This window comes from Chelonoidis abingdonii, chromosome 1 (genome assembly GCF_003597395.2).
Source record: "Chelonoidis abingdonii isolate Lonesome George chromosome 1, CheloAbing_2.0, whole genome shotgun sequence".
Lineage (NCBI taxonomy): Eukaryota > Metazoa > Chordata > Testudines > Testudinidae > Chelonoidis > Chelonoidis abingdonii.
Window position 1 is genome coordinate 350,282,450 of NC_133769.1, and position 25,675 is coordinate 350,308,124.

General features: G+C 43.6%; 1 protein-coding gene across 2 annotated transcripts in view; it reads left to right on the top strand.

The window, feature by feature from the left end:
• Positions 1-25,675, top strand: part of NOX4 (NADPH oxidase 4) — a 181,158-nt gene that overhangs the window by 103,766 nt on the left and 51,717 nt on the right. For both annotated transcript variants that reach the window (XM_032768741.1, XM_032768743.1), the window contains exon 13: positions 9,319-9,400. In XM_032768741.1, coding sequence (XP_032624632.1) covers positions 9,319-9,400 — 82 coding nt within the window. The remainder of the gene's footprint in view (positions 1-9,318; positions 9,401-25,675) is intronic.

Sequence of the window (25,675 nt, forward strand, 5' to 3'; positions counted from 1 at the left end):
GCAGGTACAATGGGAGCCCTTTGTTGTGGGTGCACAGACTTTTCAGGGGAAGTAAGTACCAATGTCAGGGCTTAAAATATTTATATAAAAAGATTAGGTATGTTTTAATTAAAGTATAACTTTTTTTTTTTACTCTTTCTATATTCATTCTAAGCACTATTACCCTTGTAGCACTTTATATGAACTTGTGTTGAGGAGTTAACTGCACCTTCACAAGGGAAAGAGGTATCACGTGCAGTATGTCTGAAAGGAAAGACAATCTTGTGGTTAAGGAACTGAATTGGAACTCGGAAGACCTGGGAATAGTTCTCAGCTCTGCCATGGGCTTTCTTTGTCACCTTGGGCAAGTTAGTTAATCTCTTGATGCCTCGCTTCCCTTCTATAAAATGAGATCAATAATACTACGTCTTTGCCACCTTTGTCTGCCTTGTCTGTTTAGACTGTAAGGTCTTTCGGTCAGGAGTTGTCTTTTAGTATGTGTTTGTACAGTGCCTAGCACAATGGGACACACATTTCAGCTGGGGCCTAGGGATGCTACTGTAATTAAAGTAATTACGGCTAGTAGAAAATATCTCATCAAAAGTGTTTTACAATGGAAAATTGGGCTTTTGACAAAACATTTTTTTTCATGAAAAGTGTTTTGTCATCAAAATGCTTTGGCCCAAAGGCAAAAGATTTTGAACGAAAACTTGCAGATTTCAAGTTTTCACCAAAAACTTTAAAACTTCTGTGGGGAGAGTATTTTTTCAGACCAGCTCTACAAATAACAATATACCCAGATCATTCTGATGTATGAGTGAGAGACCGGAGAAGGAAGGGGGTTGGTCAGCATTCTTAAATGTCTGAACTAAATACAGTACAGATTAATTGTGTGCAAATCATAGCAGATAGGGCTGATAAAAAATGGTTTCCTACATGTTAGTAATAGCAAAAGGAATTCGTTTCATGGATTTTGTGGTTTGTGCTCTAACCACTTATGAATGTTGTATCTCACTAAGTCTCTTTCCCACATCTCAATCTTACCTAGCATATATGTAATAGACTTTTTTCAAGAGGAGATGCATGTTAAGCATTTCCTTAACTTCAGAAATTTTCAGACATTAATAAGTCACAGGACAAAAACAAACAGTGGACACTGCACTCTTGTGACCTCTTATGTCTCAGCATAGTTTCCATTTTAAGCCCTTAACTGGCAAAAAAATCATCTTAAACCCTTCTTAATTTTTTTTTAAATAGGGCCCTGAGGAAGTGCTTATGACAATGCTTCTAAATATGCAAAACTTGGAGACAAGACCTGAGTGATGGGTCTGACTTCATTTTAAAGCCCTTGACAGTTTTTTGAAAGCTGACTTAGCAAAAAAAAAATTATTGCAAGATGGTAAACAGCAGCTTAAGGAGCTATTCATAGCAACAAGTGGGATGCATAAAAATTTACATCAAACTAGGCAGGTGTTTTAAGTTCGAAGCTGATGATGGCTGCAAACGCCCATGTAGCTTCGGGTAGAATTGAGACCTGTGTCTCAGAGGAAAACGGAAGTGCTATAGATAATTACAGAAGCATAATTACAAATATTCCAAGCTATGAGTGCATCCCTATGGGGAGAACTTTGGAGTGAGCTAAGTATTTGGACCACAATGTTCTATTCTGCATCACTAACAAAGGGAAGCATTTTTGCTCTTGCACTTCATTCATTTTACAGTCGCTTTCTAATTATATTTCTGTTCATTCTTATTAACATTGATTTTTTTTAAAAAAAAAGCCCTGGTAATTGTACAGATATGCTTAAACAGCCTTATATCCTGTAAAAAGCAATTAACTTCAGTTGTACTGTTAATCTAGTCCAGTGCACACAATGTTTCCATTAAGAGTTCAGGGACATCTGAAGCTCTCAAAAAAAGGGAAGAGGCTTAGGTGTAGAGGGGAACACCTTAAACTGTATTTGTGCACTATTCTGACTTAATGGATCTCTTGTCAACATGCTTTTTAGTAACAGAAACAGGATCGTCTGCCTTCACTAGCATAGCTTCTGTATTGTTATTAATTCCTATGTATTTCGTAAATGAGGGGACACAGGAATGAGATTCAGGAACCAAGAATCAGGGTTGGAAGGGACCTCAGGAGGTCATCTAGTCCAGCCCCTCGCTCAAAGCAGGACCAGTTCTCCACTAAATCATCCCAACCAGGGCTTTGTCAAGCCTGATCTTAAAAACCTCTAAGGATGGAGATTCCACCACCTCCCTCGGTAACCCACTCCAGTGCTTCACCACCCTCATTTTTATTCCAGCTCTGTCACAGATGAACTATGTGACCTTGGGCAATCACTTATGGCATGATCTTCTGAAGTGTTGAATTAATGGGAGCTGCCAGTGTTCAGCACCTCTGGAAAATCAGCTTTAACCCTCTCTTTGTTATACTGTGCTCATCTTTAAAATGGAGATAATAATGCACATTTACCTCCCAGGGATTCTTGTGCAATTTAATTGTTATGCACTTTGAGATCCTTGACTGATAAATCTTAGAGAGATGCAAGGTATTATCATGATTTTCCATTCAATTGCATCAATATTATGCAATAAGGAAACATGACTTGGTAGACAGTTTGGAATGCTCTTATTATGCCATATTTTCCAGTCATTAACATTTAGTATTGTTACAGATGACTGTATCACACAATCCTATTTGAGAATGTCAAGGATGGTGATATAATTAAAAAGGAAAATGTCATTTGAAATGCACCAATCTGCCTGTGTAAATTAACTACTAGAAAACAGGATAATTACAAATTTTATAAAGTATTCTCTTCTCCTTTATATACAATAATTCCATGGAAGTAAATGGAATTGCATGAGTGTAACCGAAGACTTGTGGTCTTTTGGAGACAGGAGGCTAAAGCAGGGTAGGATATGTCTTTTCAGAGTTGCTGTGTACTCAGAACTGCAGTAGAAGTCAGTGGGAACTGTAGATGCTTAGTAGGGATGGAAAAGGGTTTTGGTAGGTGTCTGTCTTGGTGAGATCCTGTTGAATTGATTATTTTAATGCTGCTGAGATTTGATTGGTGTTATTAATGGTGTGTTAGGGTGCCGAGAGCCTTGGATAAGTATCTTTTTAGTTATTTAAATCTAAATAAACAGAGTAAAATAAAGGCGCAACTCCCTGCCCCAAAGAAATTAGTCTAATTTGGACATTCATGGAGGGGAGGGAGAGAGAGTGACATCAATAGTATTTCTTTTTTTCTGTGAATAGTTTTGGGAGCTGGAGGTTGCACATGCTTGAGGAGCTTGTAAGATGCATTCATGGTTGTTTGAGAAGGTATTCCTAGCCCATTGGCATGGAAGGAGGCTACAGAGACCCATCCACATTGGGAAACTGGCTGTGGTATGAAATGGTTTTCTCGAACTCATCTGGAAAGCAGATTCCAGTAAGAGAGCTGTGCTGGCTGGTTCCTGCCAGTGCGATTTGGCCACATCCTCCTCAGCATTGGCCAGCACAGTCATGTTAGTTGAAACCATTCTCAAGATCACCTTTTCAAAAGCAGCATTGCAATTCAGCCAGGTGGCAGGCATCAATAAGAAAGGCCAGGGGCACAGGAAAAAGAGAGAGAGAGAGTAGGGGAAGATGAGAGCAGAGATGTAGCCTGTCTTTTGGTCTGGGATGTGTCACCTAGGCTGTGGCCTGTTTCAGACAAACAGCGGTGGTACAACATGTCTACTCCCTTGCTGAGAGGTGTCCTTCCGGCTCTCGAGGCCCTTATCACAGTGTGCAGATGCAATTGAGTTCACTTATACATAACACTTTCAAAGCCCTGTGTAAACTAAACTAGAGAATGTTCCTAACTTGTACCTACAACTTGTATTGATCTATCCTTGGGTGATATGCTAAAGCCCACCTTGTGACCAACATCCATGGGGTGGAAGGAGCTCCCCCTCCGCTGGACATACTGAAGTGCACCTTGCATGTCCTGTTCAAAGGCCAATCACTATTGTAGTCTATTGCAGCCACGTGGAGCAGGAGGACTCTTTCAGTGAATGCAGCATCAACCTTTACCTGGTTGGTCAATAAACATAGAATTTGGCTGACTGCATCTTTAAACCAGTAAACAAACACACAAGATAACTGTCTGGTTGTGGCAATTTAAAGAAATGCCCTGACCTGGCCCCAGGGTTCTGGGTTAGGACTGAGATGCTACTCTCCATTCCCAGCTTCACCCACCATTCCCCTGTGATGAAGCAGGCAAGCCTTCTTAACTTGCCTGATGGGTCCTGATTGGTTATTGTCTCTTCCCAGCCCTTCTACACTCCTGGATGACTAAGTCTTGGAGGTACTCTGGCCGGAGTATGTCACCATGCCTCATGCTCCTATTTTTTTCTATTGGCCAGGCTCCCTGGTTAGATTACAGGTAGCACCACAGCCTCCCCTCTTGGGGAGTGGAGGAAATGCATCATGATAGTCACATGGCTGCAGTGTATCATGGGAGATGTATTCTGGCCAGGGAGGCTCATAAAGGAGAATGAGGAAATAAGGCACTTGAACTACAGCTCCTGTGAGGCAGTGTGGCTGCATTTCAAAGTTGAAATGCTTTTGTCTTTGTTCAATAACATTTCTGGTTTTGGACATTCAGCTTTTAGTCCAGACAAGAAATTTTCTGCAGAAAATAGAAACTTTTCTTTCTCTCTCACATACAGAATCATTGAATGGAAAACCCAATTTTCCATCAAAAAACAATGTTGACGGAAAATTGTCAACCAGATCTAGGTCTTCCTTATGGGAGGCAGTGAATATCCCCTCTTTCTTTACTAGGAATACATATCACCCATTGAGTAGGTAGGGGCGAACTGGGATGCTTGGGAGGCATTGAACTCTGCACTGACTCGTGAAGGCATAATTACATAAGAACAGCCATACTGGCTCAGACCAAAGGTCCATCTAGCCCAGTATGATTCCCAGCATTCTGTTCATTTTTTTTATGTTTTCAGAGAATTATGCACAATAACACCAATATCTCTTTCTTGAATGGAAACAGCTAATTTAGACCCTATCATTTTATATTTATAGTTGGGGTTATGTTTTCCAATGTGCATGATTTTGCATCAAATTGAATTTCATCTGCCATTTTGTTGCCCAGTCACCCAGTTTTGAGAGATCTTTTTGTATCTCTTCGCAGTCTGCCTGGGACTTAACTATCTTGAGTAGTTTTGTATCGTCTGTGAATTTTGCAATCTCACTGTTTACCCTTTTTCCAGATCCTTCATTAATATGTTGAATAGGACTGGGCCCAGCACAGACCCCTGGGGGACACCACTATTTACCTCTCTCCATTCTGAAAACTAACCTTTGTTTCCTATCTTTTAACCAGTTACCAATCCATGAGGGGATGTTCCCTCTTATCCTATGACAGTTTACTTTGCTTAAGAACCTTTGGTGAGGGGACTTTGTCAAAGGCTTTCTGAAAATCTAAGTAGACTATATCCACTGGATCCTCCTGGCCCACGTGGTTGTTGACCCCCTCAAAGAATTCTAGTAGATTGGTGAGACATGATTTCCCATTACACTAACCATGTTAACTCCTTCCCAAGAAATTATGTTCATTTATGTGCCTGTCAATTTTGTTCTTTACTGAAGTTGCAACCAGTTTGCCTAATACTGAAGTTAGGCTTCCTGGCCTGTAATTGCAAGGGTTACCTCTGGAGCCCTTTTTAAAAATTGGTGTTACATTAGCTATCCTCTAGTCATTTGGTGCAGAAGCTGATTTAAATGATAGGTTACAGACTATAGTTAGTAGTCCTGCAATTTCATATTTGAGTTCCTTTGGAACTCTTGGATGAATACCATCTAGTCCTGGTGACATATTACTGTTTAGTTTACCAGTTTGTTCCAAAACCTCCTCTAATGACACCTCAATCTGGGACAGTTCCTCAGATTTGTCACCTAAAAAGAATGTCTCAGGTTTGGGAATCTCCCTCACATCCTCAGCCATGAAGACTGATGCAAAGAATTCATACTGTAGTTTATCCACAATGATCTTATCATACTTGAGTGCTCCTTTAGCATCTCGATCCTCCAGTTCACCCCTTGGACCAGATCCTGTGCTCCAGTTAGGACTAAATCAAGAATTGCCTCTCCTCTGGTTGGTTCCAAGACTAGCTGCTCCAAGAAGCAGTCATTTAAGTTGTCAAGAAATTTTAACTCTGCATCCCTTCCTGAGGTGACATGTCAATATGGGGATAGTTGAAATCTCCCTTTATTATTGAATTTTTTTATTTTAATAGCCTCTCTAATCTCCCTGAGCATTTCACAGTCATTATCACCATCCTGGTCAGGTGGTCGGTAATATATCCCTACTGCTAATTCTTTTTAGATCATGGAATAACTATCCATAGAACTTCTGTGGTACAGTTTGTCAGGGCCACCTGGGGGGGCCAAGTGGGGCAATTTGCTCCGGGCCCCGCAGGGGCCCCCACGAGAGTTTTTCGGGGCACCTGTAGCGGGGTCCTTCACTCACTCTGGGGGCCCCGGAAAACTCTCATGGGGCCCAGGCCCCTGGAGCGTCTTCTGCTCTGAGTCTTTGACAGCAATTCAGCAGCGGGGGGTCCTTCCGCCCCAGGTCCCGCCACCAAAGTGCCCCAAAGACCTATGGCGGAGGGGTCCTTCCGCCCCGGGACCCGCCACCGAAGTGCCCTGAAGACCCGTGGCGGGGTGGTCCTTCCGCCCCGGGACCCGCTGCCAAAGTGCCCTGAAGACCTGTGGCGGGAGGGTCTTTCCACTCCGGGACCCACTGCTGAAGTGCCGGGTCTTTGGTGGCGGGGGCCCCCCCATCGCTGAAGACTCCAGGCCCCCTGAATCCTCTGGGCAGCCCTGCAGTTTGGTTCATTTAAGATGTTTACTTCATTGGATTCTACACTTTCTTTCACATTTAGTGTCACTTCCCCACCAGCACGACCTGTTCTGTCCTTCTGATATATTTTGTACCCTGATATTACTGTGTCCCACTGATTATCCTCATTGCACCAAGTTTCTGTGATACCTATTGTATCAATATCCTCATTTAATACGAGGCACTCTAGTTCACCCATCTTATTATTTAGACTTCTAGCATTGGAATATAAGCACTTTAAAAACTTGTCACTTTTTAGCTTTCTCCCATTACATGCTGTAATTGAATAAACCTTTTTTACATCTGTTTCTCATCAGATTCTACCCGTATTTTATCTTCCATCCTTTCCTCCTTACTAGTACATAGAGAATCTCCATTAATAGATTCTCCCCTAAGAGATGTCTCTATCCGAACCACGTGCTCCTCCACACCTGTCGGCTTTCCCCCAGACCTTAGTTTAAAAACTGCTCAACGACCTTTTTAATTTTAAGTGCCAGCAATCTAGACCAATTCTAGCCCATAATGAAACATATTGCCCATATTACATCTGTTAGTGATTACTAAATGTTGCTTTGTATTTAAGAGTGTTATTCATGGGTGCAGCCTTACAGGGAGCTAAAATCTCACAGGGAAGAGTCAGAAATTCTTATGTCAATGAGTGCATCGTTTGAAATTTTAGTTAGCTAAAATGTATGAAAGTTCCCCAATGAACAAGCATATGATGAGACCCGTTTGCGTAGAAGATTTTCAGATTAGTTTACTGACATTAGTTTATGGAAATAAAAAAGTTGGTTTTGGTCAGACTCATGCCACAATTTGGGGACTGTTCAGCCATCAGCAATTCAAATGTGTGTCTCTCATAATATGCATTTTAGAAAGCTACAGCATTTGAGCGTAACTCCATTTTGCATAGAGACAGCTGTTAGCCACTTAAACACAGAGTGGTATTCCACTTTCTGGTGATAGACGTGTGTATATCATGGATCAGAAAATACTGATTTACTGTAGGATTCTTTATAGGCATCCATTGCTGTCGTACTTGGCTGCATGTCTTCAGAATAAATACATCACACGCTAATTTAAACTGCCTAGAAGATGTAACATTAAGCAAATGCTTAACCAAATAGATGTGATACACCATATTTGGAAGGCCAACAAACTCAAGTTCTGGAAGGTGACTGGGGGAGGTTTCACAGCCAGGTATTTGCCACAGAAAACTCCTCCCTTCTGGACGTCTACCATCCACATCTAAAGACTGTTGATAAATGTGGTGTCAGCCGTTGTTATCTGTAAGGTAGCTAGGTCCCTGATTATATAGACCTCTACAGATAGTAGCAATAACTTGAATTGCATTGGGAAAGAGATGGAAAGCCCATGCAGTTTGCAGAGCATAGGTCTAATGTGCTCACTATCCGTTTCACTGATTAGATGGGCCACTGCATTCGGTACTGGCTGAAGCTTCAATGGGTGTTAGGCCTCGTCCATAGAGTACATTGTAGAGTACAAACCTAGAGGCAGGAAGGTCCTGAAGACATGGTACAGTTAATGTTATCAAGTCACAACACTTCCCTGAGAAGCCAAGAACAGACAGGTCAAAAAAAAATTGAAAACGGCAACTTCTTTGACAAGGGATTGAGCAGACACAGCCCCCACCAATTCTTGACACTGATTCCCCTCCCATTCAGACTCACCTCCATCTTTACAGGATTGTGCTGCAGTTGTGTCAGTCTCCTCCAGATCCCTGTGTCAACCAGGCACAGGGAAAGCAAAGAACCTGTGCTGTCAGACTCTGACATAAAGGAGCCAAAGAGGTGTAGTTTAGTGTATGGGTGGCACTGTACTCATATTCAGCTGGTAGAGTGACAGAATGAAACCTCTGAAAAACCACACATGAGAATATGGATGGATGATAAGTGACTCTTTGAGACCTCTTAGACTGTAAGGAATGAAGCCACTATCCCCATCTACCTTGCCAGATCCTGCAAGCTTGTCAGAAATTTGTTCAGTATATTTTGGCCAGCTATATCAAAGGCTGTTGACGGATCTAATCAAATCAACTTAGACATTTAACCTTTAAAATTGACCCCTTCATGAACGTAGCAGGATCCTATCCAAATTAGAATGTCATCACAATAATACCTAAAACTAGAGTAGAGACTGCTATCCTCAGTTGGGGCTGATAGGTGCTACTGGCTTGGAATACAAAAAATAACCAATAGTAAGTGCAAAAGCATTATTATTATAAAATGTAATAGAAAAGAGTGATTTCTAGTGTTTTCAGTATATTAGTGGGAGCATTTTGATTATTAATTATCTAGCTTTTGTACCTCAGTTAAAACAACACCATAGAAGAGAATGTATGTCGGATACTGCTTGCTTACTCATGAGGTGAACTTTTATAACGTGAAGTCACAACCTTAGATCTATTTTTTTTCCCTTTTGACAGAAAGATTTCAAGATTTACTGCTTCTGCATTCAAATCAGGACACAGAGATTCTACCTAACTTTCAGCAAAGGAATTACCCCAAGTAAGTAAATTGCCTCCTCAGGAGAACCAGTCTTTATGAATTCATAGTGAGAGAGACCATGAACTCCTAAAACAGAGCTGTTAGGGAGCCTCCCATAGAATAAGCCTAGTGTTCTTCACGGCTGCATCAGGAAGAAACAGACATATCTTGCAAGTGCACCCAGCTGTCACAGAGAAGTAAGTGCCAGAGTGAGGATGATAAGCTGCATGGATCAGTGTCTGGTGGAGCTTCATTTCACTTGACATTGTGTGTCGACATAGGCAGATGTTTTGTCACAGTAATCTCTGCTCTTATAGGATTCCATCATTTGTGCTGACAGACTCATTTGGATTTTAGCAAGCTATCCTATGGAATCATGTGAGTGCTAAAAACAATTTGACTGCCCTTGTTAAGGGCGCGTGGGCAGGCAAACCAAAGGAACAGCCGTGCATGCTAGGGAGCAATCAGTACAGCATCTCCTCATGTTATACTTCTCTATTATAAAATCAATGCCATAAGTGATGTGAGGGAGTTAAGAGATTACCCCCATTAGAAAGTTTCTGTCTTTCAGCCTGTAAATCCACTCAAAGGTTTTAATGTGCCGTATCTCCTTTAAAGTTGCTCCTGACAAAAATCTCATACGGTGCAATAATATGTCATTTTACTGAGTGTCTTGAACAATAATGATTGATTTAGTTGGGGTTGGTCCTGCTTTGAGCAGGGGGTTGGACTAGATGACCTCCTGTGGTCTCTTCCAGTCCTAATCTTCTATGAGTCTATGATTCTAGTGCTATTCCTTCAAAGCTAAAGAAAAGCAGAGTTAGATAATAGATAACATTTTTGCCGACTTAATTAAAACAAAGAGCAAAAAGAGAAATTGAGTCACATGAAAAAGGAAGGAAAGCGCTTTCAGCAGAGGGTTGATATGAATCAGTGAGGTGGAAAGACATAGGAAGGCTGTTCCAGATGGCAGGAGCTGTAGAAGTGACGTTTCTCCCCTGAGCCATGGCCAGATTGCATGAAGGAATGGTGAGAAGGCCAGCATTAGATGTACAGATTCGGAAGCAGGGTTGGCGAGGAGAGGTACGTGAGAACGGCTGAAGCAAGTCCAAGAGCAGTTTTGAAAGCAAGCAGGCAATTTCTGAACTGAATGCTGAAATGAATGGGAAGCCATTTGCTGTGAGAATGTAAATCTTGTGTGCTGTAAATTAAGATTTAAGGTTTAATTTCAAAATGGGATTAAAGTGCACTATGGAATTTTAATGCACGGCAGCAGGATCCACACGGGTAGTTAATGTGTGGCAGGCTTGTGCAAGGTAGATTTACACCTAGCTTGCTGTGCACTAGCAGATTGTTTAGGCAAACCCTTATTTTTCTAGAACATGCAATAATTAAAGAGTTAGATGTTCATCACTTCCTGAAAACAAGGCATGTCCCATGGACACAAAAAACTTAAAATAGCAGGTAAAATCACAGCTCCACTGAAGTTGATGGAAAGTCAGTGCCATTGACTTTCTGAAAGCTAGGATTTCATTGCCAAAATCTACCTGTTTTGTGGGTTTGTACTGCAGACTATCATCAGGGTATCTGAGTGCCTTCCATGTAAAATAGATGGACATAGCAATATTCCTAGTAACCTTTATCGAGGCTCTAGCTGTGCTCCCTTTTTATAGTATAGACACTGTTTGGGCTATGATAAGTTTTTAGTTTTGGTTTGTTGCTTCGTTGCACTCTTGAAAATTTTTTGCCCATAGTTATCTTTGCCTTGCCCTTCCCTTTTTGGTTTCACAGGCACATTCTTTTCCACAGTGTAATTTGCTTGGTTCTAATGATAGCAGCGATAACACCTCTAGACTGATTCAATTATGTTCGTATTCTATAAGGAATTATGCACTGAGGAATAAACAAAGACATAAGTGTTTTTATTTTTTGCAGTCAAGGTCTATGACTACGTAACTGTGTAAAAACAGTAAGATTTATGGCTGGTATTCCTGAAGGTATAGTGTACTTGTGCTGTAACTAATGGCTAGGTCTGCGGAGAGCCTGAGCATCTGCAGTTCTTTGCTGAAGTCAGTGAGAACTGCAAGTCCTAAGCGTCTCTGAAAATCATACAGTAAATTCTTTTCACCAGAATCTCATGCTGTTTATATTACTGAGCTGTAATGCTGTTTTAAATTGGAATGTTCTTGCATTATAGTACAACAATATGATTGGCTGAACATGTACCATTGCTTGACAAGAATGAATGGTTTCCTAACGCATGGAATCAGCCAGGGTTTGGCAGTTAATTAAAAAAAAATTCTTCACAGATGTTTTCATAAGTAATTGACTGCCGCTTATAATGTCATTAATCAATACAAAATTGTTTGCTTGTTACCGACATGAGTCATTGGCTGCAGTTCATTTACGAACTGGTTGGTGACTATTGACGCATCCTGATTTCTCTGGGAGTTCTGGTAGAAGCATACATTTGAGCTCAGCAGTATGGGGAACCTAGTCAGCCTCATAATATAGGCCATACTCTCATTCCCCTTTCACCTTTTTCCTATTCCATGCCAGTTTCCATTATATGAATAGTTAATGGAAGCTGAGTCCATACAAAGCCAGATCCTGTAAATCAGCACCTTTGCATTGACTTCAGTTGAGCAACACTTTGCATTAGCTGACGATATGGCCCATAAATTCATCTTAATAATATGAAGGCATAATGGGATCTATACAGTTTGCTGAGCTTAGAGAGAGAAAGAGAGAGAGAGCCTGGAAACAAGGCAGGGTAGAATACAGGAAAAAATGTGAATAACTAGGCTAAGTAATTCCAGTGGTGGGAGCGTGAACATGAGACCAGCCAACAAATACTTGATGGGTGTAAACACCAAAGAAAGAGAATGAGAACTAAAGATCCCTAGCACTTCTCAGTAGGTCCTTGGTACATCATACTCTCAGCTTCTCACTTTACTAATTTAATGAGTTTATGAATGCTGAGCTTGTCAAGTGAAAAAGGAGAAAAGAGAAAGGAGAGTTGTCCATTTGTTTCAGATTTTACTAAGATTCATAGTTATTTATTATAGTAGTGCATAGAGTCGAACCAAGAATGTTGCCCCATTGTTCTAGGGGAAGGGATAGCTCAGTAGTTGAAGCATTTGCTTATTAAACCTAGCATTGCAAGTTTAGTTCTTGAGGGGACCATTTAGGGATCAGGGGCAAAATCTACCAGGGACAGTACTTGGTCCTGCTGTGAAGGCAGGGGACTAGACTCAATGACCTTTCCAGCTCTATGAGCTAGGTATATCTCCATATATTATATCACTGCCCAATGAGTTATCCAGCTTTTTATCCACCTAGGACCTGTTCCTCCACTCACACTAGTGTATATCAGGAGTAACTCCATCTTCAAAGAGTACTACATATGTGCAAATTCAGGACCTTTAAATTCACACCTGCAGTGTCCTCACTGAGAAGTTACAGTGCAGCACTTCAGTGCATAGTGCTGTTGACACCCCCTTAGTCTGGATTGCAGGGCAGTGTAGCCATGTTCTTAGGCTCCTAACTCACTTAGCTGCTTTTGCCCTTAGCATAGTCTTGTAAAACACACCTCAAGTTGATAATGAGATCTGACTTGACTCATATCCTGCCTAGCTTATGAGATATCCACCTTCTACACATGAATCTACAAATGAGGCAAGAATGAGCAGCGGTGCTAACACTAACTGTGAAAGATTGATCTTGAAGACAAAATTATGTTCATTAATCAAGTTGTTGATTCTGACACTTGGACAATTCTTAGAGAACATCCAGCTTAGTTCTAAACATTCTGGGCCTGATTGTCCTCTCACTTACACCCACACAATTTCCTATTGACTTTAGTATAGTTACTGCTGATGTGCCCTGCTATGGGTGAGAGGAGAATCAGCGTTCATGTAATCATCTCACATTGGCTAATGGCAAACTTCTGAAAGGGGCCGAATTGGATGCTTGTAAAAGGAAAAAAGAAAATGATTAAGGGGAAAAAGATAAAAGAGCTGAGAGTCACTACATCTGAGTGGGGAATTATGTTGTTAAGTTAAGCATGCTAGAAAGGAGGTAATACTGCACAGAACTGTGCTAATTAGAGACATATCAAGCCCTTGTATAAAATATTCTCAGCAGCATCCACTTCTAACAAGTTTCTCCCTACTTAAGTTACCGGAAAAGAAATGATTACAATAAGTTTGTGGCCCCTCTGCATCCTCATGATATTACATAAGGCCTGATACAATGTTTTAAAGTATATTGTGTTTTTCTCTATTTGTTTTTGCCATAGAAATTCCAGTAATGTCAAGTCTTATTTTCTCTGTCTTGGAAGGAAATTTCTTGGATGATTCATAGATTTTAAGGCTAGAAGGGACCATTATGATATTTTAATCTGACCTGCTACATAATACAGGTCATATAGCCTCACCTGGTAATTTCTGCTGTAAGCCTATTACTTGTTTGACCTAGAGCATATATTTTAGAAAGATATTCAGTCTCATTTTAAAGACTTCAAGTGATGTAAAATTCACCACCTCTGTAGATAACATTTTAGGTATCAGCAGCACCTAGAGTGACCAGATGTCCCGATTTTATAGGGACAGTCCCAATTTTTGGCTCTTTTTCTTATATAGGCTCCTATTAACCCCTACTCCCGTCCCAATTTTTCACATTTGCTGTCTGGTCACCCTAGCACTGATATTGCTACAACCTGGAGATGGCTACAGGCCCAGCTGAGGGCAGTTATACACTTTCTGTTGGGGGAGTGTGAGGACCTGGTTGGTAATCACTGGGCTAACAAGGTAACTGGGGTAGAATATACGGGGAAGAAACAGAAGGCAAGAGTGCAGCTTAAAAGGTGGGCTTGGGTTGGGCAGCATACCCTTGCTATAAACTTGCATTGTATGGTATTACTGTGTAAGAGAGGAATAAATACTCATCTTGGTAAGAGATAAACAGGCTGGTGTGTGATTGTGAAACTACCTGACCTAGCCAGGGAGTGAGGTTCACTGGGTAGTGCCAGAGGCACCCTGTGATACCCTGAGTGTTCAAAATTTGGGGCCTTTTTTCTAGTCTGAATTTGTCTAGCTTCAGCTTCCAACTGCTGGATTTCTTTATGCTCTTTTTCTGTTTTATTAAAGAGCCCCCTACTATCAGAAATCTCTTCCCAGTGTAGATAATTGTAGCTTGTGATCAATTCATCTCTTAACTTTAGATTGATTAAACTAAATGTAGTCCCCTTGTTTGAGGAGCCTCTGAACCCTATCAGAGGTATCCTGATTAGACAGGTCTCTACACCAGTGTTTCTCAATGACGTGTCTGTGACACAATTTAAGAAGGCAGCAAGCTGGTCCCTGGTTTCAGAGAGGTTGAGAGACACTGCTGTGTGCTGGCTTTGAAGGATTGCAAATTCCATGATACAGGGGTGGGCATCTGTTGAGACTGGGCTGAGCCTCCTGGGTCAGAAATTGCTGCAGAAGGGGTGGCAGGCTCCATTTCCCAGGCAGGGAGCTGGAGCAGAGAGCTGCTGCTCTGTGGGGTCTGGGCTAAGGAAAAGCAGTGACAGGGCCCTTTTATTGAGTTGCCAGGATTGAAGACACATGACCAAGGGTAAGACTACATTCCAATTGACATCTTGTCAGTGCTGAGCCCTGTGGCATGGACTCCTTTGCCACAGCTGGGCACTGAGGGCAGCAGCTGTGGGTTGTGCAGCAGATCTGAATTTGGTTTACAGATAACTGAGGAAAGAGTGCGTTACTGCTGAGTGAGTTACACTCTCTGGGTTGAAGAGGTGTTGTTAAGACTCAGTGTAGCTCATTAAGTTTAAGAAGAAATGAGGGGGAATTTATGATATGGGCTCTTGCTCTCTGACACATTACTGCCAGCTAGTACTGTGCAACATAGGCTGTCGCAATACAGAATTGCTTCGCTCCTCCTTGTTTCGCCTGCAACTGCCTTTGCCAGACTTACAGAGTGCTGGCCTGAACTCCTGCCCACCCAGCACTCCAATGCAAAAGAAGGCCCAGGACTGTAAACTTTAGGGGAGAGTGCGCACTCATGGATGGGGTGAGTCTGTGTATAATGCTAAGAGTGTTGGCGAGGTGTATGTTGCCTTTGAGTATTGGTTGAACTATTGCAGCATCACCTTCTGATGTGGTACAATTGTAACAGTTAACCTATATTCATCTGTTGCATTTCCCGCTGTGTGTTGTTAGGATAACTCTTGGTGAGCACAGCAATCATCTACAGACTTTCAGGAGGGGAGTCACATTGTGATGATTACATGACTATCAATTACAGTCCATGCACATTTTGATGGTTCCATTCATGTTTCATTTGCTTTTGTGGGTTCCTTTTTTGTGGGTTGTATGGCTAATTTATTTGCCTGTTGTAGACAGGACAAAAGAAACATTTTTTATAGGAGAGATTTTAACAAGAAGAAGGTTGCTTGGTGGAGAAATTTGAGAGGATGCCCATATGAAAGGGGGAAGAGAAACTAAGGGATGGTAGAGGCTTGTGTTGTTAGTTGACAAGAGGGAGCTGGGGTGAAGGAACACAGCAGAAGACAGGGCAGGATGAAGTGGTGTGGCAAGGACTAGAATGCAAGAGCAAGGAGTTTGAACTTGATACAGAGGATGAAGGGAAGCAGTGAGGGGAAATTCCGTGGGACAGTTGCTTGTGAAAGGTCTCAAAATTGTGCCAATATTTAAAATTAAGCAGTAATTATTAGTTATCATTATTGATATTTAGGTATCACCCAGAGTTCCCACTCAGGTTTGGATCTTCATAATTCTGGCCACTGTACTAACAGATTGGTTATAAGAAGGATCTTGCCCTGAAGAGCTTACTTCGAGTCCTGATTCTAAGAAATGCTTCTTAGATATATTATATTGTATTAGTTAAGCCTACCTTCCTTCAGGGTATTACCAAATGATGGTAATAACTGATATCAAGGTGAAAAAGATCATGCCACAGCAGTATCCATGTTAATAAAAGTGCAAGGATTGTGTCTGGATTAGGCAAAACCACAAAGAATTGTGGGATTAGAATCAAAAGAAGGAACAGCACAGCTGCAGGTTTTGGGGCCCCAGATAGAGAAGGGGCAAGAACTCTGCCCTGCCCTTTGCCTGCTGGGGCCCTGGTCCTACAATAAACTCTGTGTGGACTGATCCCCACTGAATTCAGTGTAGGTTGAATCAGAATCTGAGTCAATGGAGCTGTACATGAAGCTCATTCCAGGAGCAGTCTAAGGCCTGGTCTACACTACGCGTTTATACCAATTTTAGCAGCATTGAACCGATTTAACGCTGCACCTGTCCACACAACGGGGCCCTTTATATAGATATACAGGGCTCTTTAAACCGGTTTCTGTACTCCTCCTCGATGAGAGGAGTAGTGCTGAAATCAGTATTACCATATCAGATTAGGGTTAGTGTGGCCGCAAATCGACGGTATTGGACTCCGGGCGGTATCCCACAGTGCACCATTTTGACCGCTCTGGACAGCAATCTGAACTCGGAGGCACTGGCCAGGTAGACAGGAAAAGCCCCGCCAACTTTTGAATTTCATTTCCTGTTTGGCCAGCATGGAGAGCACCAGCACAGGTGACCATGCAGAGCTCATCAGCACAGGTAACAATGCAGTCTCCTGAGAATCGAAAAAGAGCTCCAGCATGGACCGCACGGGAGATACTGGATCTGATCGCTATATGGGGAGAGGATTCTGTGCTAACAGAACTTGGTTCCAAAGGACGAAATGAACAAACATTTGAAAAAATTTCCAAGGCTGTGATGGAGAGAGGCCACACCAGGGACTCAGTGCAGTGCAGAATGAAGGTTAAGGAGCTCAGACAAGCCTACCAGAAAACCAAAGAAGCAAACGGAAGGTCCGGGGCAGGGCCGAAAACAGGGCTGCTTCTGCGCTGAGCTGCATGCAATTCTAGGGGGGTCCGCCACCACTACTCCACCCCTGTCTGTGGATTCTGAGATGGGGGTGGTAATCTCAGCCATGGCTGAAGATTCTGCGGACGGGGAAGATGAGGAGAAGGAAGAGGAAGATGAGCTTGCAGATAGCACACAGCACTCCGTTTTCCCCAACAGCCAGGAGCTTTTCCTCACCCAGACGGAATTACCTTTCCAGCCCTCCCAAGCCAGTAGCCCAGACAATGAAGCCATGAAGCGACTCTGGTGAGTGTACTTTGTAAATATAAAACAGGTTAAAAGCAAGCATTTTTAATGATTGATTGCCCTGAGGACATGGATGCATTGCGCCTGACAGTATGAAAAGTTGTAACATGTCTGGGATGGACGGAAATCCTCCAGCGACATCTCCTGAAGCTCTTGAGGTACCCAAAAGCCTTGCAGAAGTGCGGCAAGGCAGCCTATCCGGTCCACCAGGAGGACTCGGACCACAGTGCATGTAGCAAGTACTAGGGTAGATGTATGACAAAGCCTAGCTGCGTATGTCCGGTGAGTAGCGCTGGCATCAACAACATCGCTTATCTCGGCGTGTTACTCAGAAGAGGATATCGTTCATGTAACCTGGTTGAAATCAGAGAATAATAAGGGACAGAGATGGCCATTCCTACTGGCTGTTTGCCTGTGCTTAAAAGAAATCCTTCCTTGCAGATAGCCAAGCCGGGGGAGGGGAGAGGGTAATGGCGCGAGCTTTTCAGTGACTACAGGGATCTCCGTGCACCAGCCACGCGGTGGGGAGGAAGGGTGACTTACAGTGATCTGTTCATGATACCAGCCAGCGGTGGAAGGAGGCTAAAAGCGATCACCCAGAGAATGGATGGGGGGGGGTTCTGCTGCTACATGTTAAACAGGAAAAGAAGCAGCACGTGACGGCTTGCGTTGGTATTGGGAAAGGAGGGCCCACTGTGATATTAAAGGGTCAGAAAACCGAAAGACAAGGCTACCATGGCCGCATGCAAGCGAATCTGCTGCCCGGACCTGCGTCTGAGATCTCTAACACCGAAGCGCAGGCACTCAATATAAGATGTAAAACGACCTGAGTGATAGAGTCACATGCATGATGTAAGTGAATATGTTACACTTGAAAGAGATAACCATTAGTTCAGTAAAAGTATCTTTTTAAATACTCTCTCCCTTTTTACCTCCCCATGCACGCAAAATTTCAGCCTCCCACTCACGCCGAAGGTTACTAAGATAAGCGGGAAAAAGACCGAATGAAAGTTCTCGGAAATCATGAAGTAACCACTGAAAAAGCTCATCTGAATGAGTGAGGACGTGTGTACAAATTACAGGAAAGATGCCAGGAACGAGGACAGGAGGGGCCAAGTGAGGATAGGAGGGACGAACGTGAGGAGAGAGAGATGCTTGAGATGAGAGGTGGCGGCAGGAAGATCAGAGGTGTAGCAGGGAAATCACGGGCAGGATGCAACACTGGGAGTTGCTGTGAATCAAACGACATCCTCCGATATCTGGTGGAGCTTCAGGAACAGCAGCAGGGTCACAGAAGCCGCTGCAGACCCTGGTAACACCCTACACACTCACCATGTTCCATACTTCCTCACCCAGAACGTTTAAGAACGCGTGGGGAAGGCTTCGGCACCTGCACACTCTGCCCCGTGGACAGCCAAACTAAAAGGCGTCATACTTTGAAATATTTAGTGCCTTTCCTCCCCCTATCCTCCTCCCAGACCACACCCGGGATACCTGTCAGTTCTCTCCCTTTTATAAGATTGCTAAATAAAGATACATGATTTTAATGATAGTGACTTATTCTCCTTAAGCAAGCTTAACGAAGGGAGGGTGAGTTCGCACAGGAATGAGTCATCAAGGGCAGGGTTCATCAAGGAAAAAAACACAACAGTCACATCGGTACCCTGGCCCGTGATGAAACTCATTTTCAAAGCTTCTCTGATGCGCTGCTCGTGGTGTGCTCTCTATAACGCCCGGTTGGTGATTTGCCTCAGCCTCCACCCCGCCATAAGGTCTCCCCTTACTCCACACAGATGTGGAGCACACAGCAAGCAGCGAACACATGGGACATTGTGGCGAGGTCGAGCGAGTCAGTAAGTGCACACGCGCCTTAAACGGCCAAATCACATTCTACCACCATTCTGCACTGCTCAGCCTGTAGTGAACAGCTCCTGACTGGCCAGGCTGCCTGTGAGCTTCATGAGCCATGGCACAAGGGTAGGCTGGGTCACCCAAGATAACACAGAGCATTTCAACATCCCCAACTTTATTTTCTGGTCTGGGAAGTAATACCTTTGCGGCAGCCATTTAAACAGAGTAGTGTTCCTGAAGACGCGAGCGTCATGAACACTTCCTGGCCATCCCATAGGATGTTGGTGAAACATCCATTGACCACCAGTGCTTGCAGCACCCACTGAAAGTACCCCTGCGGTTACGTCCTGGGTGCCGGTGCTCATGCCAAAAGAAGGGAGGGATTGTTCCGTCTATCGCCCCCGCCCCCAGTTAGGAATCATGCAGCAAAAGCCACCTCTAGGACCTGCATTTTCCAGAGTCACAACTTTCGTGAGCAGCAGCTAAATGATTGATTTGGCTATCTGCATCACAGAAGCCCCCACAGTAGATTTCCACCAAAATAATCCCGACTGACCAGTACGCTCTGCATGCAAGCTCCAGAGGGCTTTGCCACGCTTCTCCACTGTGAGGGCTGCTCCATTGGTTATGGTGTTAAGGCAGGGAAAGCAATCACAAAGTTCATGAAAGTGCCCTTACGCTGCGAAGAGTTTCGCAGCCACTGTGAATCATCCCAAACCTGCAAAACTATGTGGTCCCACAGTCTGTGCTGTTTCCCGGCCCAAATTGGCGTCAATGGCAGAACCTGCCCATTACCAGCAGAGCTCCAAAGCACAGGGCCCCGGTGAGAGATCGTGTCCATGTCCCATCACCTCGTCGCCGCTCTGGCATAGCGCCCACCTCCTCGCCGGCTTGCAGGTCCCGGTCAGCATAGACGGCATGAGAATGTGCGAGATGTTTACAACGTCCACGATTGCGGTCTGATCTGAGTAGGGTCCATGCTTGCTGTCTAGGCATTCACAGTTCAGCCAGGAAAAAACACGCGAAACAGTTGTCTGCGCTTCAGGAGGGAGATGAGGCTGTACCCAGAACCACGCTGACAATGTTTGCCCCATCAGGCACTGGATCTCAAACCCAGAATTCCAAGGGGCAGGGGAGACTGCGGGAACTATGGGATAGCTACAGGATAGCTACCCACAGTGCAACACTCTGGAAATCGATGCTAACCTCGGTACATGGACGCACACCGCCGAATTAATATGCTTAGTGTGGCCGCGTGCACTCGACTTTATACAATCTGTTTTACAAAACTGGTTTATGTAAAATCGGAATAATCCCGTACTGTAGACTTACCCTTAGTCTTAAAAATAGTAGTAATAGATTTCAGATACTACAAATGCACATATTAAAAAGGTAGGATGAAATCCTTCACCGCTGAAGTCAATGGTGTTTCGCCATTGACTTCAGGGGAGATAGACTGTGGGTGAAATCCTAACAAATTTTGAAGAAGCAATTGCAAACACTTTGAAAAGGTAGATGTGAGAGAAAATCTTCTGTGCACTGGGAGTTTAATTTTACATGTATGTTAGCTGTTTTAAAGTTCCATGTGGCTACATATGCTCTTTTAAGCTTTAAGTCATCTAAATTTCAACCATTTGACTTTAGCTTTGGCAGTCTGTATAGTATAACATAATTGAACTGTTTTATTCAAAGCATCTCATTACTTCTAACTGAGGGTGGGGTTTGCTGCCTAGAAATAAGATTCGTAAACCTTTCAAAATATCTGGGAGATGAAATCATGAATTTGTTCAAAAATGACTAATATAAATAGCCATAACACTGTGTAGTATATAACTTTTGTTGGTCAAAGGGAGAAGCTTTTGAGTTTTTCAGAGCTGAGGAGGAGCTCTGGGATCTTGGGACCAACACTGTTCAAATTGTACTGCAAATATCATGCAAGATAGGACATTACAAAAGATTTTGCTTTTGCTTATTTGGTGATATAAAAAAGCATGTTTTTTTGATAAAGCTGTGTGCTTACTGATTTAATGTATACCTTCCCCCAATGAGAGTAATTAACTACTTATGTAGGGATGTGATGGAGTCTGATAGATGAGGTGGTTATCTACGGCTGAGATTGGGAGGCACACCCTCGCACAATTTTCATCATGCTTTGGTCCCTATGGAAGGCTGGGCTAACTGCATATCCAGCAAAGTGTAGAATTGGAAAAGAAGAGACCACCTATTTGGGATATACTTTGGGGAAGGGCCAGGTCATTTTTGTAACAACTTTTCATGAAAAAAATTTGAACTTTTGGGAAAAATTAAAAAAAAACGAAAATATGTTGGACAAAATCTGGAATATTTGGATTCTGAAATGCCCCCACAGTGCCTCATTGGAGTTGTAGTTTTAGGCCTCATGTTTCCATTCTAATTTATAAGTGGACTCTGTGGTTGGACATCACCACCCATGATGCACAACAGGCTTCTCTTGCAGTGAGGGGTCGCAGTTCATCATCATGGCTTCAGTGCATTACGGGAGATGAACCCAGTCCATGGAGGAGAATTGGAGCACAAGGCATCCAAACTACAACTCCATGGGACACCACAGTAATTTCAGAATTATTTCAGTTTTCAGATGAAAATCAAAAGTCAGTGAGTTTTGGGGCATTCAGTTTGTGTATGAAAAAGTAAAATTTTCTGTCGAAAGCAGACACTTCGTAAAAAATAGTGTCAACAGAAAAATTTCAACTAACCTAAATGACTGGGCCAGGATTGGTCTATTGTGGCCTTCGGTTTTGTAAAACACTGTTTTGATGTGTAACCCCCAAGGAGATTACCTATATTCCTGGAGTTCTGTCTGCAGGCAGCTCAGGGAGGGAGAGCCAAGGCAAACTCAGAGTCTGCCTGGCAACCAATAGGGAGTGAGGTGCCCCTCCCAGGGAGTTCAGGAAAGGGGAGAAGCCATTTTGGAGTCAGTCTGGAGCCAGGGCCAGAGCCAGAGCCAGAGCCAGAATAGGGGGGAGGGACAGCTCAGTGGTTTGAGCATTGGCCAGCTAAACCCAGGGCTGTGAGCTCAATCCTTGAGGGGGCCACTTAGGGATCTGGGGCAAAAATCAGTACTTGCTCCTGCTAGTGAAGGCAGGGGGCTGCACTCAGTGACCTTTCAGGGTCCCTTCCAGTTCTATGAGATAGGTATATCTCTAAAATTATAGGATTGACTGTGTGGGGCGTTAGTAAATCCCAGGCCTGAATGCAGGGTTTAACCTGAAAACAAGATCCCTCAACTGGAGTTTTCATTCTCCACTGGTGATTCCCAGTCTGTAGAGTTTTGCTGGTGTCGGAGATCTCTCATATCCCAGACGGCTCAGGTTTCATTGTCCGACCGCAAAGAGACAGGTAACGACCAGCAAGAATCCCACTATCAAGTTCTTTATTGCAGCATGCCATATAACAGAGAACTGCCCATCCCACTCCATACAGAACCAGCCCCCCTTCACAAATTCAAACTGCTTTTTATTAGCTATTCCATCACGTCATCACTTACGTTGCTTCATCACTGTACCTTCCCAGCATTTGTTCCCAGCATACAAAACAAAGAACAACTGTTGCTTCTTGATAACTTCATGCTTAGTACAAAAAAGAATACATGTTACTTTAAAAAGTGTCTGTAAGCATTTTTCTTTCCCAGCCTCTACAAGCATTCTCTTATCTAGCAAGGTCACACAGACGTCTGTGCTGGCCTGTCTACCCCAGCCAGTAAATTAACCAGTAGGCCTTGCTGTGTTATTTCTAAGCTGAACTGGGGTGCTAAGCAGAACTAGGCCAGAACCACACTCATCACTGGGAAGCTTCCCCAGCCAGGGTGGGTTCACCCTCCGGCTCCCTAGATGAGGCCAGTCACCACATGGTCAGCTGTGCTCTGTCTGCAAGTCCAGGGCCGCTGCCTGCTGAGTGTGTGTCTGGACGCTGGGCTTGGAGACCACAGTTTGGATTTTAGTACAGATTTAAGTGCACCTTGAGCCCTGCACTCCTTTGTGGTGAGGGAAAATCCTGGAACCAGCGCAGCCTGATTCCTGCCTGAAGAGGATCCCTACCTGCAGAGATCAGACCCTCTGCAGTTACTGAGGAGTCCAGAGTCATCTCTGAACCTGAGGATCATTCATGGAGTTTGTGAGTGCACCATCTTTTAGTCAGTCAGGGAATTTGTTTTGGGGACCCCCTACTCCCTGAACTGTGTTCTCAAGCCAGGGAGTAAGGGTTTGGGAATGTTATAACCAGCTGCATATTAAACCTATGGAGGGATTTACCACCTTTTCCCATTGTCAGTCCTTTGGGCTGTATTGAACCCAGTCAGATACACTGCTAAACTACTGAAGAGTAGATATCGTGGTCATAGGTCATCAAGGGCCCCAACAAAGTACATATACCAGCGGGACACTAATCTTACATTTGCTACCTCAAGTCACGTGAGTGGGGAAAGTCACAGGTATTAGCAGCGTGGGCACTGGTGAACCTAACAATGTTACCCTGTTACGTTATATTTGTCTCCTGTTTAATATAATTATTGTGTTGAATATATTATATGTGTTTGTGTTATTTCTTGGAAGTCTCCAACTATCTGGCAAGTAAGTGGGGATTACCTTGTAGTTAGAATTTTCCTCCCAATCTGCCCTGGTGACCCTGCCAGGAAGGAGTGAGGGGGGTGGAGGCACCACCTAATAAATTACTTGGAAAAAATAAAGAAGATGCACCCTGCTGAGTGGGTGGCGGGATCCAGAAGAACCCAGCCCTGTCCATCAAAACCTGTAAGCAGATTGGCATTAAAGAAGGTAACCAGGTGGAGAGGGGGGCACTGCAGATGGTTCCAGATTCTTTTAAAGTTTGCCAGCCATTTTGTTGGACAGATTTCACAGTAAGACATGTTGGCTGTTCAAGAGCTTGACCTGGTTCTCAGATTACATTTTCCCTGTTTTGACATGAGGAATGTATCCTCGTGTAAGAGATGAGAAACTGTTCTCCCTCTCCAAGGAGGATTTAAATTAATTACTTGCAGAATTTCTTGTAGGCTTTATGCCGCCATTGGCTCAGTTATTTTTTTGTGAGATTTTACCATCTAAGTCATCAGCTTTCCTAGAGTAAACAAGCATCTGTGTGCTCTGCTTAAAATAAGTTTAAGATTGACTTATTACTCAAAAGTGTTTGCTTTCTTATACTGGGTCAGCTTAAAATTGAAGAGGGTGCATTTTTTGTTTTCTCTGGCAGTGTTCTTCTAGGGGACATTTTTTAAAACAAACCTCTTTAGGTGCAGTGAAGCTTCTCTTTGCATCCAGGGCAGGGATTGGTAACCTTTGGCCTGCGGCCCACCAGCATAAGGCCCCTGGTGGCTTAGGCCTGTTTGTTTTCCTGCTGCATCTGGAGGTTTGGCAGATCGCAGCTCCCACTGGCTGCAGTTCGCCACTCCAGGCCAACGGGGCTACGGGAAGTGGTGCGGACCGAGGGATGTGCTGTACGCTTCCTGCACTGCTTCCTGCTGATCCCTGTTCTAGAGTCTACACATGAGGTGGGGAGAGGGGCAACCCAGCAGGCTAGAGGGAGCAGTTCTCTTTGCAGAGATACCCAGGAAATGGTAACATGGAGGTATCATCTCCTCTGTAGATCTTTCCAGGTTTCATATAGACATCTGTGCCCACTGGGGGCCAGGATGCACCTCTAGGGGGCAGTGTGTATGACTTTTGCATGACCTGGCTGCACAATAATCTGGTGGGAATCCACGAGGTTTGAGTGCATCACCCTTTGGCTTTTTTCTCAGCGATGGCAAATGCTGCCCATCAGTGGGACAATGCAGGAATTTCCATGGGTATTCCTCACAGAGATTTCCCTCTTTCGAGTCCCCTGCATTGGGTTTGAGCATGGGAGGGGCTGAGCTGATCCAGTCTTTTAATTTGTTATGAAGATAAATGTGATCTAGAGTAACTGAGAGACATTACATATGGAAATCATCTCACCCTTGATGGCACTATTTCCAAAATCACTTTTGAGACCAGAAATGCACTTTGACACTGTGCTGGGTCTCTCGGGAGCTCTATCAATGGAGTCAAAGGCAAGGTGTTCCCAGTTCACAAGAACGAGTTGCTAAAATTAGACTTCCGTGGAGAACCAGTTGTTAAAGAGCCAGGGGGTGGGCAAAGAACTCTGGACCACGTGCAGGACCATCCTGTTGCTCCCAGGATTCCCAGCTGGGGAGGCTGAGGCTCCTCCGGCCCCTCCC